Source organism: Oncorhynchus gorbuscha, linkage group LG03 (genome assembly GCF_021184085.1).
Source record: "Oncorhynchus gorbuscha isolate QuinsamMale2020 ecotype Even-year linkage group LG03, OgorEven_v1.0, whole genome shotgun sequence".
Classification (NCBI taxonomy): Eukaryota; Metazoa; Chordata; class Actinopteri; order Salmoniformes; family Salmonidae; genus Oncorhynchus; species Oncorhynchus gorbuscha.
Genome location: NC_060175.1, coordinates 100,532,883 through 100,546,328, shown reverse-complemented (window position 1 = coordinate 100,546,328; position 13,446 = coordinate 100,532,883). Strand labels below are relative to the sequence as shown.

The 13,446-nt window shown below is 45.7% G+C and overlaps 1 protein-coding gene across 3 annotated transcripts in view; it reads left to right on the top strand.

Moving 5' to 3' along the window:
* LOC124032368 (potassium voltage-gated channel subfamily C member 1-like) overlaps nt 1-13,446 on the top strand; it is a 75,185-nt gene that overhangs the window by 44,570 nt on the left and 17,169 nt on the right. For all 3 annotated transcript variants that reach the window (XR_006838262.1, XR_006838261.1, XM_046344724.1), the window contains exon 4: nt 3,204-3,434. Coding sequence is in view for 1 of the 3 variants with exons in the window: in XM_046344724.1 (XP_046200680.1) it covers nt 3,204-3,434 (231 nt within the window). In the remaining 2 variants the exon portion in view is untranslated. The remainder of the gene's footprint in view (nt 1-3,203; nt 3,435-13,446) is intronic.

Sequence of the window (13,446 nt, the reverse complement as noted above, 5' to 3'; positions counted from 1 at the left end):
TCACACTCATAACTCATTCAAGTCATTCAAACCATATTCAACTCACCCTTTTTAAAACTCACACAATCAACTTAAACACATTACTAATGAACACATTGCAGTTCTTCACTGGCATAAGGTATGATATGCTGGTAGTATTTGTGGTGCTCTTTTACAACAGGGAGGCGGGGGCGGGGGGGGGACATAATTGACCTCGTACTGTAATCATATAGTATCATAGCTTTCCAGGTTTACTGTCCCTAGCCACAAACACAGTAACACAACTTGAAACAATCATGAATATACCCTTTCTCAGATAATAAATACTTTTGTTAAATTCAGAGTCAGCGTTTTGCTTGCTCCACTATCAAAATACAGTATATTCATTGGTCTACATCCCCGAGTCCCAGTGCAGTCAAAAACACGTGAGTTTCCTGTGTTTTATATATATATTTCCACACTATGAGGTTGGAATAACACTGCAAAGACGTGAACATGATGATAATTCCCTTTTAGTGTGAGATCTGTTTGTAAAAGACCGGCCTGAAATTTAAGCCCGTTTTGGTGGGATGGAGTTTTGGCCTTCCATGGTGACATCATAATTAGAGTTAATAGACCCTTTAAGAAAGTGGATTCCAAACCTCTCGGCCAATAACAGCACATTTTCTGTTTCCTCCTCCCCACTCAGGACACTCCCAGACAGTCCTAGCCAGATTCTTGCTTGAGAAATTGCCCTTTTCATTGAAAACAATCCCAGTAGGGTACATAATTGTTACCCAGAAATAATTTGATATTGAGGAAAAAACAGCTGCATTGGACCTTCTAACTCATCTTCTTATAAGGTTGCTGCTGTCCAATAAATGAGTTTGTTCAAAATGGTGTTTTCCCGGTGAAATGACATTGTGGCTCAACCTTTCCCTAAGACCTGAAGGGATGTTGACTTTCTACTGTAAACCCAGCGCTGTGTCTCCTGCAGACTTGTTGTTTCTGTGACTTAGGCAAGTCAGTTTTACAATTGACGGCCTACACCGGCCAAACCCGGACTACGCTGGGACAATTGTGCGCTGCCCTATGAGGACTCCCGATTGCCTGGATTGGAACCAGGGTGTCTGTAGTGACTCCTCTAGCTCTGAGATGCAGTGCCTTAGACCGCTGCGCCACTCGGAAGCCCACTCGAGACCCTGGGTTTAAATACTATTCAAAACATGTTCAATAGTTTGATCGTTTGCTCCAGTCTGTCTGGAGTGCCAGATGGGCGGGGTTAGCAATTTTTAAAAACATTTTATTGGATCCAATTTGCCTGGCATGCTCAATCAAGCCCAGTATTGCTGATCTAGCATCAGTTTTGCCATGTACAGTGCATTCGGACAGTAGTCAGACCCCTTCACTTTTTCCACATTTTGTTACGTTGCAGCCAAATTCTAAATTGGATTTAATAAAACATGTTCCTCATCAATCTACACACAATACCCCATAATGACATCATAATACCCCATAATGACATCATAATACCCCATAATGACATCATAATACCCCATAATGACATCATAATACCCCATAATGACATCATAATACCCCATAATGACATCATAATACCCCATAATGACATCATAATACCCCATAATGACAGCATAATACCCCGGGGCGGCAGAGTGTTGGACTAGTAACTGGAAGGTTGCAAGTTCAAATCCCCGAGCTGACAAGGTACAAATCTGTCGTTCTGCCCCTGAACAGGCAGTGAACCCACTGTTCCTAGGCCGTCATTGTAAATAAGAATTTGTTCTTATCTGACTTGCCTAGTTAAATGAAGGTAAAGCTGTGTTTTGCAAATGTATAAAAAATAAAAAACAGAAATACCTTATTTACTTAACTATTCAGACACTTTACTCAATACTTTGTTAAAGCCTCAAGTCTTCTTGGGCATGACTCTACAAGCTTGGCACAACTGTATTTGGGGAGTTTCTCCCATTCTTCTCTGCAGATCCTCTCAAGCTCTGTCAGGTTGGATGGGGAGCGTCGCTGCACAGCTATTTTCAGGTCTCTCCAGAGATGTTCGATCGGGTTTGAGTCCGGGCTCTGGCTGGGCCACTCAAGGACATTTAGAGACTTGACCCGAAGTCACTCCTGCGTTGTCTTGGCTCTGTGATTATCTTGTTTCTCTTGTCTGAGAGTCTTTAGTTGCCTTTTGGCAAACTCCAAGCGCGCTGTCATGTGCCTTTTACTGAGGAGTGGCTTCCGTCCAGCCACCCTACCATAAAGGCCTGATTGGTAGAATGCTGCAGAGATGGTTGTCCTTCTGGAAGTTTCCCCCATCTCCACACAGGAACTCTGGAGCTCTGTCAGAGTGACCACTGGGTTCTTGGTCACCCCCCTAACCATGGCCCTTCTCGCCCGATGGCTCAGTTTGGCTGTGCTCTAGGCCAGCTCTAGGAAGAGTCTTGGTTGTTCCAAACTTCTTCAATATAAGAATGATGGCGGCCACTGTGTTCTTGGGGACCATTAATGCTGCAGGCATTTTTTTGGTACCCTTCTCCAGATCTGTGCCTCGACACAATCCTGTCTCGGAACTGTACGGACAATTCCTTCGACCTTGTGTCTTGGTTTTTGCTCTGACATGCACTGTCAACTGTAGGACCTAATATAGACAGGTGTATATGCCTTTCAAAATCATGTTGAATCAATTGAATTTAACACAGGTGGCGTCCAACCAAGTTGTAGAAACATCTCAAGGATGATCAATGGAAACAGGATGCACCTGAGCTCAATTTTGAGTCTCATAGCATATGGTCAAAATACTTGTGTGTTTTTTTTAATCAATATGGGGTATTGTGTGTAAGGTTCATGAGGAAAAAATGTTTTTATTCCATTTTAAAATAAGTCTAACGTAACAAAATGTAGAAAAGGGGAAGGGGTCTGAATACTTTCTGAATGCACTGTACATGTTGATTTAATGTTGTGTTAGTGTATGTAAGTTGTTTTTGTCTGAAACGTTGTTCCCCCTGCTGCTATCGGACCAGGTCTCTCTTGGAAAAGAGATGTTATCTCAATGAGAGAAAAACACCTGTATAAATAAGGTCAAATAAAAAAAATGGAATAAAAAACATGTAGATATGACCTCAACTAACCTGTATATCCAAGTGAAAAAGATGACATGAACAGGGAGGACCTTGATTCTAGATCTTACACTGTATGAACCGAAATCTGTTCTCCTGTCCCCCTGTCAGACTCCAAGCAGAACGGAGACGCCAACTTGGCTCTGTCGTCGGATGAGGGGTGCAGCCTGACCCAGCCGCTGTCACCCAGCGAGAAGTGGAACCTTCGGCACGCCCACGGCGACGGTCGAGAACCCTCCCGGTCGGCCAGGGGGAACAAGAAAAGCAAGAAAGAGGCAACCTGCTTCCTGCTCACCTCCGGAGACTTCTCCTGCTCTGGAGGAGAACACACCATAGTCACTGGTAGGTTGACTTGGATACAGGCGCACACATACATACTCGTACTCTCTCTCTCTCTCTCTCTCTGAACCATGGAGCCCACCATCCGCAACCATAGGTCACACAACACATCACCGTGAATCATTTGTGGTTTGACGATGAATGAGATGAGAGAGAAAGGGTGGGTCAATGTCTGTAATCATATAGTCTACTGTGCTCTGGCCAAGAGGTGAGCAGTAGGTGAATCTCCCCAAAGAGTCCCCCCCGTAACCTACCATTGACACTAGTACAGACTCAGGTTTCTACAGAGCTGCAACAGATCCCTTCTGTTGTTGTTGATGGTGCTGTCACTGTTGTTTCTATAGTGGAGATGAAGACAGTTAGAAACAGTATGGCCTATAATAAAGCTGTCCCCTCTTGTGCTCGTTGGATCAGGTAGTGTCTCTCTCGCTCTATCTCCCCCCACTCCCCCCTCTCTCTCCCCCCACACCCCCTCTCTTTTGCTCTATCTCCCACCCACTCCCCCCTCTCTCCCCACCTCTCTCTCTCTCTCCATGCCCCCTCTCATTCTTTCTCTCCTGGAGGCTTGGAGGCCTGGAGGCCTGTAGGCTTGGAGGCCTGTAGGCTTGTAGGCCTGTAGGCCTGGAGGCCTGGAGGCCTGTAGGCTTGGAGGCCTGGAGGCCTGGAGGCTTGGAGGCTTGGAGGCCTGGAGGCTTGGAGGCTTGGCGGCCTGGAGGCCTGGCGGCCTGGAGGCTTGGAGGCCTGGAGGCTTGGAGGCCTGGAGGCCTGGAGGCTTGGAGGCCTGGAGGCTTGGAGGCCTGGAGGCCTGTAGGCTTGGAGGCCTGTAGGCTTGGAGGCCTGGAGGCTTGGATGAGAGGCTTTGAATGAGACACAACATATGTCAGAATAGATTTACTAGTGTTTATATTGTGATGGTATACCTTCTCAGGTGAATAGTGACAACACAGCACAATACTGTGTATGTTGTTGTGGGTGTATGATTGTTTCTTTATCATTTAAATCAACAGTTTGATTTGAAACAGGAGGCTTGGAGGCATTGAACCAGACAGACAAAGAGACAGAATAATTCCCTTCATTTCCAGCTGGCTGTCAGACTGGCAGCACTCATTCTCTGCTTGAATAGGCCTGCTGCTGCCTGAAACACACAGACAGACACACACACACACACACACACACACACACACACACACACACACACACACACACACACACACACACACACACACACACACACACACACACACACACACACACACACACACACACACACACACACACACACACACACACACACACACACACACACACTGTGAAAAGCATATCATCGCATCACAGCTCCCCAAAGTCCCCAGAGCCCGGAGTGACAACCAGACTCTATATTTGGACGTAATGGATTCATTTCTCACATCCTGAACAAACATTTTCCACCCCTTAGCATGCTGAATTGTATCAAGAGATGGTGTGTATCTGTGTGTGTGTGTGTGTGTGTGTGTGTGTGTGTGTGTGTGTGTGTGTGTGTGTGTGTGTGTGTGTGTGTGTGTGTGTGTGTGTGTGTGTGTGTGTGTGTGTGTGTGTGTGTGTGTGTGTGTGTGTGTGTGTGTGTGTGTGTGTGTGTGTGTGTGTGCGCGCGGTATTTGTTCTGAGCCGTATATATCTATGATATTGTCGTGAGACCTCTGCCAAAACGTATTAGTACCGATGAGTCACTGAGGTAAAGACTTTTCACCCCCCCCCCCCACACACACCCTTATCAAATGAAATTAGATTTCAGTGTTTGGTTTGTAGCCTGGCCAAGCATGGTGGAAGGTGTTAAGTGGTGGAACTTCAAAGTGTCCCATTGTTTTTGGTTGATGTAATCCACAATCATTCTAGGACTATAATCAAGAGGGGGAGAGGGGATGTGTTGTTCATGTGTGTGGACCTGCTGTGACACACCTTGGATTTTCTTTAAGCTTTAAGGTCTTAACTTTAGCCTTATGATTGGAAATAATTTGTGGTAGAACTGCCTTCAGAACAAGATTGAATAAGGAAAACTAGACTGAGCCTCTTCCTCTGAGTGAGAAGCCTTGGGATTCTTCTTGTCCCCTACCTGTCTGACATGTCAGAGCCAAAGAGAGAGAGAGAGAGAGAGAGAGAGAGAGAGAGAGAGAGAGAGAGAGAGAGAGAGAGAGAGAGAGAGAGAGAGAGAGAGAGAGAGAGAGAGAGAGAGAGAGAGAGAGAGAGAGAGAGAGAGAGAGAGAGAGAGCAGCGACAGACAGAGAGAGAGAGAGAGCAGCGACAGACAGAGATAATGAGAAACAGAGAGAGACAGAGCAGAGACAGTCAAAGAGATAATGAGAAACAGAGAGAGACAGAGCAGAGACAGTCAGAGAGAGAGAGAGAGAGAGAGAGAGAGAGAGAGAGAGAGAGAGAGAGAGAGAGAGAGAGAGAGAGAGAGAGAGAGAGAGAGAGATAATGAGAAACAGAGAGAGACAGAGCAGAGACAGTCAGAGAGAGACAGACAGAGAGAAAGAAATAATGAGAAAGAGAGAGAGATAGAGACAGAGAGAGAGAGAGATAATGAGAAACAGAGAGAGACAGAGCAGAGACAGTTAGAGAGAGACAGACAGAGAGAGAAATAATGAGAAAGAGAGAGAGAGAGAGAGAGAGAGAGAGAGAGAGAGAGAGAGAGAGAGAGAGAGAGAGAGAGAGAGAGAGAGAGAGTTTGAGTTTTAAATACTCTTTATTGGGTCTGGGGGCCCACCACACAATAAAAACTCATACAAAACCACACACATCAATTAAAAACACAACTCCAATTCCTCCTCCACAGTAACTACACACAACAGCCTCTGAATACCCCATATACTCAAAAACAGATCGATATTGTTGACAAGTTTATAATAGGCAAACTCAACCCTTAGTCTCGCTGCCAACATTCCCTCCAGCATTCCCACCACATCCACAGACCCCTGTCCCCGAATACTGTTCTTTCGGGTCTTCCATATCGCTAATTTTGCTGCCCCTAACACAAAATTAAGCAACACAACTACACCCTTTTGACTGAACCTGTACTTTGGCCCAAATATATACAGTTGGGAAGAGAAAACCTCTCCCAACGTTGAGAACCAATCAGTGATCAGTTCAATCATCCCAACCAACCTGGGACACAGTAAAAACAGATGTGCCAGAGATTCAGACTCAGCACAGAATGGACACCCCTCCCCAACAGTAGGATCCAGGTGTACCAGATGCATGTTAGTGGCTATAGCTCCATGTATTATCCTCCATTGGAGGTCAGCTGTCCTCTTATCAATAGGCAGTTTATATAATGATCGTCAACAGCCTTTTGGAGAGGCACCTGGGCCAAGCACATCCGCCCACCTCGTCGATTTTACCCCCTTCCAGGGAAGAGGCATAGGACAGCTTTTCACATATTCTGTACATGGCCTTCTTTCCCACCTCCTTGAACTCCCCCAGCTCCGGGGTATCGAAGGAAAGCAGCATCCCCACGTCCTCTTCAAATGCCCCTATTGCAGCACTATCAATCAGTGCAGGGACACACATAATCCAGACCCTCCTTCCACCGATCAGAATTGGAAGTGTCAGTCACATACTGCAGATGAAGCACTGGCAACGAGTTGCAGACCTCATCGACAACCTTCCTCAGTAGGCGAGATGATCGGATCCCCGCTCTTTCTCCCAGCTCCTCCAACGATCTGCTCCTGTTCTGCATCAGATGACCCAGCTTGGTACACCCCACACCTAACAGGCATGAACGCAGGCTAGCTGAACCCAGAACACGGGACAGGATGGCAGTGTTATGAAAAAGAGGCTCTTCAAAAAGCCACATCCCTGGTGGCGTGCAGGCCTTACGGGACTTTACAAAGACTCTCCATGCCTGCATAACAGACTCATAAAATGGAGTCAGGCCAGTCAAATCACCCCCCTCCAGCTTTAAGAGGAAAAGATGCTTGTCTAAGCCCAAACAGCCCGCTCTCCTCATCAATGTGTAGGCTGTTTCAACCCAGCTCGAACAGTCTCTGTACAACAATCTCTGGGCTGCTTGGAGCCGGAAAGCTGTGATCCTAGAGGAAATGTCCACCAGGCCTTGCCCACCCTCGTGCAGTGGCAGGTATAGGGCTGCAGCTTTGATCCAGTGTTGTCCAGACCAGAATAAATTGACAAGGGTCCTCTGAAGCTCTTGTATCAGACCCTTTGGTGGCTGTAAAATCATTAGTCTGTGCCACAGGGTAGAGGCAGCAACATTATTAGCTACCAGGACCCTTCCCCTATAAGACAGCTGGGGTTGCAACCATTTCCATCTTGACAGTCTGGCACACACTTTCTCCAATACACCCTCCCAGTTCTTTTTCTGAAAGACATCAGAGCCTAGAAAAACCCCCAAAGTCTTCATCCCATCTCTGCCCCACTGAAGCCCCCCTGGTAACCTTGGAGTGGTCCCCGTTTGAAGCGGACCTGCCCACAGCGCTTCACTCTTTCCCCAATTGACTCTAGCTGAGGAGGCCCCCTCATACACCTTTAAAGTGTTTGAGAGAACCTTAACATCCTCACCCCCTGTAATAAAAACTATCACGTCATCTGCATACGCAGACAGTGCTATCGTGGGACCCTTCATTACACCTGGCACAGAGAAACCAGTAAGCTTCGCTCTTAAAAAACAAAGCATTGGTTCAATCGCCAGACTATATAACTGTCCTGAAATTGGGCATCCCTGCCTGATGCCCCTTTGGACAGGGATGGGGCAACTCAAACCACCCCCACCTTCACCATACACGAGGCCCCAGCATACAGTAAATTCACCCAAGACAGAAAAACATCCCCAAACCCAAAGGCTTTCATTGTTTTAAACAAATACTGGTGGTCCACACGATCAAACGCCTTCTCCTGATCCAACGAAAGTAAACCCACATTTACGTCAGACAGTTTACAAATGTCTAAAACATCTCTCATCAGAAACAAGTTGTCAACAATAGAGCGATCAGGTACACAGTAGGACTGGTCCTTGTGGATCAACAGTCCCAGATACTCTTTCAACCTGTTTGAGAGACATTTAGAAACAATTTTGTATTCTGCGCACAGCAAAGCAACAGGTCTCCAATTTTTTATGAGAGCCAACTCCCCCTTTTTTGGCAACAGTGAAAGCACCGCACGTTGACAAGATACAGGAAGAGAACCCTCATGAAAGGATTCACACAGCACTCCCCAATAGACCCCCAAAAGTGCTTATAGAACTCAAATGGTAAACCATCGATGCCAGGGGCTCGGCCTGATGAGAGCTGCATAACTGCTGTGGTCAGCTCCTGCAGTGTAATGTCAGCGTCCAATGCGACTCTCTGCTCAGGTCCCAATTGAGGAAGACCATGTAACAACTGTTCAGTACACAGAGAGTCACAATCCTCCGCCTTATAAAGGGACGAGTAGAAATCCACGGCATGTTGACGCATTTCAATGTCATCCGTGGTCACCTTCCCAGTTCTCAGTTCATGTCTCTTGTCCTGTAAGTTCATGACTAGTCCAGGGTCGTTCTGAATGAGCAGCTTCAATTCAATAGACTTGATATCCTGTTCAAGGGCCTTGATAGTCTCTTTAAATTCAATTTGAGACAGAGCAGTATACTGTTGACAAAATACTCGTATTTGGGCCTTCCCAAACTCCCACCATTGTCTCAAGGACTCAAGAATCCCCTTTATAACCCTCCATTTTTCCCAAAACAACAAAAACCTGTCACAGAACATGACATCATGTAACAATTTAACATTAAAATACCAGTAAGGTGATGACCTTCGTGGACAGGACAAGTGAATATCAACAGAAACAATATGATGATCAGAGAAACCCACAGGAGTAATGGCACACTTTCCAACCCTACTACAGTATTGCTCAGATACATACAACCTGTCTAACCTTGCTGCACTGACACAACCTTCATTAATTGTTAGCCATGTGTACTGCCTATCTTTTGCATTCCTTACTCTCCACACATCAGAAAGCTCAGACTCAGTTAATAGGCCAGACAGGCAAGTGGCTGACCGCAGGTGAGGTTCTTCAGCGGTGCGATCAACAGTAAAATCCACTGTACAGTTCCAGTCTCCCCCTAAAACCATACACCCCTCTTGATCACACTGTCTTAAGGTTTCCTTTATTTGATCAAATACAGCAATACGCTCTGTACCCTCATTAGGAACATAAACATTCAAAAAAACAAACAAAAACCCCATAACATCCACCTTGACCAATAAAACCCGACCCTTGACAATCTCTGTTGTAGATACCACAGTCACCCCTAAGCCTGAGGAAAACAAGATCGCCACCCCAGTACTGAAATTAGTTCCATGACTGAGTACATGCTGCCCCTCCCACCACATACCTGTAGGAAAACTACATTAAGCATTTTCTGTTTTATGACTTCTAATACCCAAGCCCTCTTATTCCTGTCTCTTCCCCCATTAATATTAAGAGAACATACCCTTAGTACTTCTAATACCCAAGCCCTCTTATTCCTGTCTCTTCCCCCATTAATATTAAGAGAACATACCCTTAGTACTTCTAATACCCAAGCCCTCTTATTCCTGTCCCTTCCCCCATTAATATTAAGAGAACCCACCCTTAGTACCTCCATGTAGAAAAGAGAAAAGAAAAGCAGAAGAGCCCACAGAGAAACCAACGAGAAAAAAGACACCCTATGAAGCTTGATCATCATCATTATTCTTCTTTCTTCTCTTAACCTGAACACGTTTCCCACCACCTTTTGCTGCTGCAACAGCAGTAATACATTTCCTCAAGCGAAACCGCTTCTTCTCACTCAATTGATCTAACCCCACCATCTTCTGTAACATCACAGCTGACCTCACAAACTCAACATCAAAATAATCTGCCAATTTGACAGATTTCCCAAAAGTCTGATCCAGAAACTAATTTACCTCCTCTAGATCATAAAGAGTCCTCACCATCAGCTGTCATATCTAAAGAGATATCCATATCCTTCTCTTGATCCTCCTCAGCTGAGACCACAGACAACTGACTCCCCTCTACCACATCCCTTTCAACACTCCCCACTTGCACCTCATCACTCGTACCAAGCATCTCCTCCACTACCTGGGAGCCTAGCCCCACCTGAACATCACTACTCATAGTGGGCATCTCCTCCACTACCTGGGATACTAGCCCCACCTGAACATCACTACTCATAGTGGGCATCTCCTCCACTACCTGGGATACTAGCCCCACCTGAACATCACTACTCATAGTGGGCATCTCCTCCATTAACTGGGAGCCTAGCTCCACATGAACCCCAGCACTCGTAGTGGGAACCTCCTCCACTACCTGGGAGCTTAGCTCCACATGAACCCCAGCACTCATAGTGGGAACCTCCTCCACTACCTGGGAGCTTAGCTCCACATGAACCCCAGCACTCGTAGTGGAAACCTCCTCCACTACCTGGGAGCTTAGCTCCACATGAAAACCCTCCTGTACCTCATTACTCATAGTGGGCATCTCCTCCACTACCTGGGAGCCTAGCTCCACATGAAAACCCTCCTGTACCTCATTACTCATAATGGGCAACTCCTCCATTACCTGGGAGCCTAGCTCTACATGAACCCCAGCACTCGTAGTGGGCATCTCCTCCACTCCCTGGGAGCCTAGCTCCACATGAACCCCCTCCTTTACCCCAGCACTCATACTGGGCACCTGCTCACCAGTCTGAGGAACTGGCTCTTCAGATACATCCTTACCTTCTACAACAATATTTTTCTGCAGCATAACATTACCTTCTAATACAAGTTGCAACCCCGTGCCCTCAACAAGGATAACTTGTTCCTCAGCAACAGGTGCTTGTGGCTGCTCTACCGCTGTCAGCTCACCTCTCCTTACATCAGTGGGCCCAGGCGTTACGATGACCACCTGTGCCTCTCCCTCTGCCTTCTCCCTTTTCGGGCAAGCATGTCGCTTATGACCAACATCCCCACACTCAAAACACCGTTGACTACCCGTACTAGCATAAGCCATATACAATCTATTGTCATACTTGATTTTAAACGATAACTCTAAAGTCTGCTCCGGTGAGTCCAAAAACAAACACCTGTCGCCGAAATGACATTACCTGTTTCAACGCCGGCCGGGTGTTTGCAACCCAACGGGACAACCTTAATTGAACTGGCGAACTTCCCAAAGCTCAATAACTCGCGCTCCAATAGCTCATTTGGAATAAATGGTGGTACATTTGAAATCGTTAACCTTGTTGACGGGGAAAAAAGAGGCGTAACTTGAATAAACATTCCTTTAAGAAGTACACCATACTCAACCATACGATCTACCAGACCCTCTTCTTTAAGAAGTACACCATGTTCAACCATACGATCAACCAGACACTCTTCTTTAAGAAGTACACCATGTTCAACCATACGATCTACCAGACACTCTTCTTTAAGAAGTACACCATGCTCAACCATCCGATCTACCAGACACTCTTCTTTAAGAAGTACACCATGTTCAACCATACGATCTACCAGACACTCTTCTTTATATATATATATATATGCCATTTAGCAGACGCTTTTATCCAAAGCGACTTACAGTCATGTGTGCATACATTCTACGTATGGGTGGTCTTTAAGAAGTACACCATGTTCAACCATACGATCTACCAGACACTCTTCTTTAAGAAGTACACCATGTTCAACCATCCGATCTACCAGACACTCTTCTTTAAGAAGTACACCATGTTCAACCATACGATCTACCAGACACTCTTCTTTAAGAAGTACACCATGTTCAACCATACGATCAACCAGACACTCTTCTTTAAGAAGTACACCATGCTCAACCATACGATCAACCAGACACTCTTCTTTAAGAAGTACGCCGTGCTCAACCATACGATCAACCAGACACTCTTCTTTAAGAAGTACACCATGCTCAACCATACGATCTACCAGACACTCTTCTTTAAGAAGTACACCATGCTCAACCATACGATCTACAAGACGCTCTTCTTTAAGAAATACACCGTGCTCAACTATACGATCAACCATACGATCTACCAGACCCTCTTCTTTAAGAAGTACACCGTGCTCAACTATACGATCAACCATACGATCTACCAGACCCTCTTCTTTAAGAAGTACACCGTGCTCAACCGATCAACCATACGATCTACCAGACCCTCTTCTTTAAGAAGTACACCGTGCTCAACCATCAACCATCGAACCAGACCCTCTTCTTTAAGAAGTACACCATGCTCAACCATATGCTCAACCATACGATCTACCAGACCCTCTTCTTTAAGAAGTACACCATGCTCAACCATATGCTCAACCATACGATCAACCAGACACTCTTCTTTAAGAAGTACACCATGCTCAACCATCTGATCAACCAGACACTCTTCTTTAAGAAGTACACCATGCTCAACCATACGATCAACCAGACACTCTTCTTTAAGAAGTACACCATGCTCAACCATACGATCAACCAGACACTCTTCTTTAAGAAGTACACCATGCTCAACCATACGATCAACCAGACACTCTTCTTTAAGAAGTACACCATGCTCAACCATACGATCAACCAGACACTCTTCTTTAAGAAGTACACCATGCTCAACCATACGATCAACCAGACACTCTTCTTTAAGAAGTACACCATGCTCAACCATACGATCAACCAGACACTCTTCTTTAAGAAGTACACCATGCTCAACCATACGATCAACCAGACACTCTTCTTTAAGAAGTACACCATGCTCAAACATATGCTCAACCATCGATCGATCTACCAGACACTCTTCTTTAAGAAGTACACCATGCTCAACCATACGATCAACCAGACACTCTTCTTTAAGAAGTACACCATGCTCAACCATACGATCAACCAGACACTCTTCTTTAAGAAGTACACCATGCTCAACCATACGATCAACCAGACACTCTTCTTTAAGAAGTACACCATGCTCAACCATACGATCAACCAGACACTCTTCTTTAAGAAGTACACCATGCTCAACCATACGATC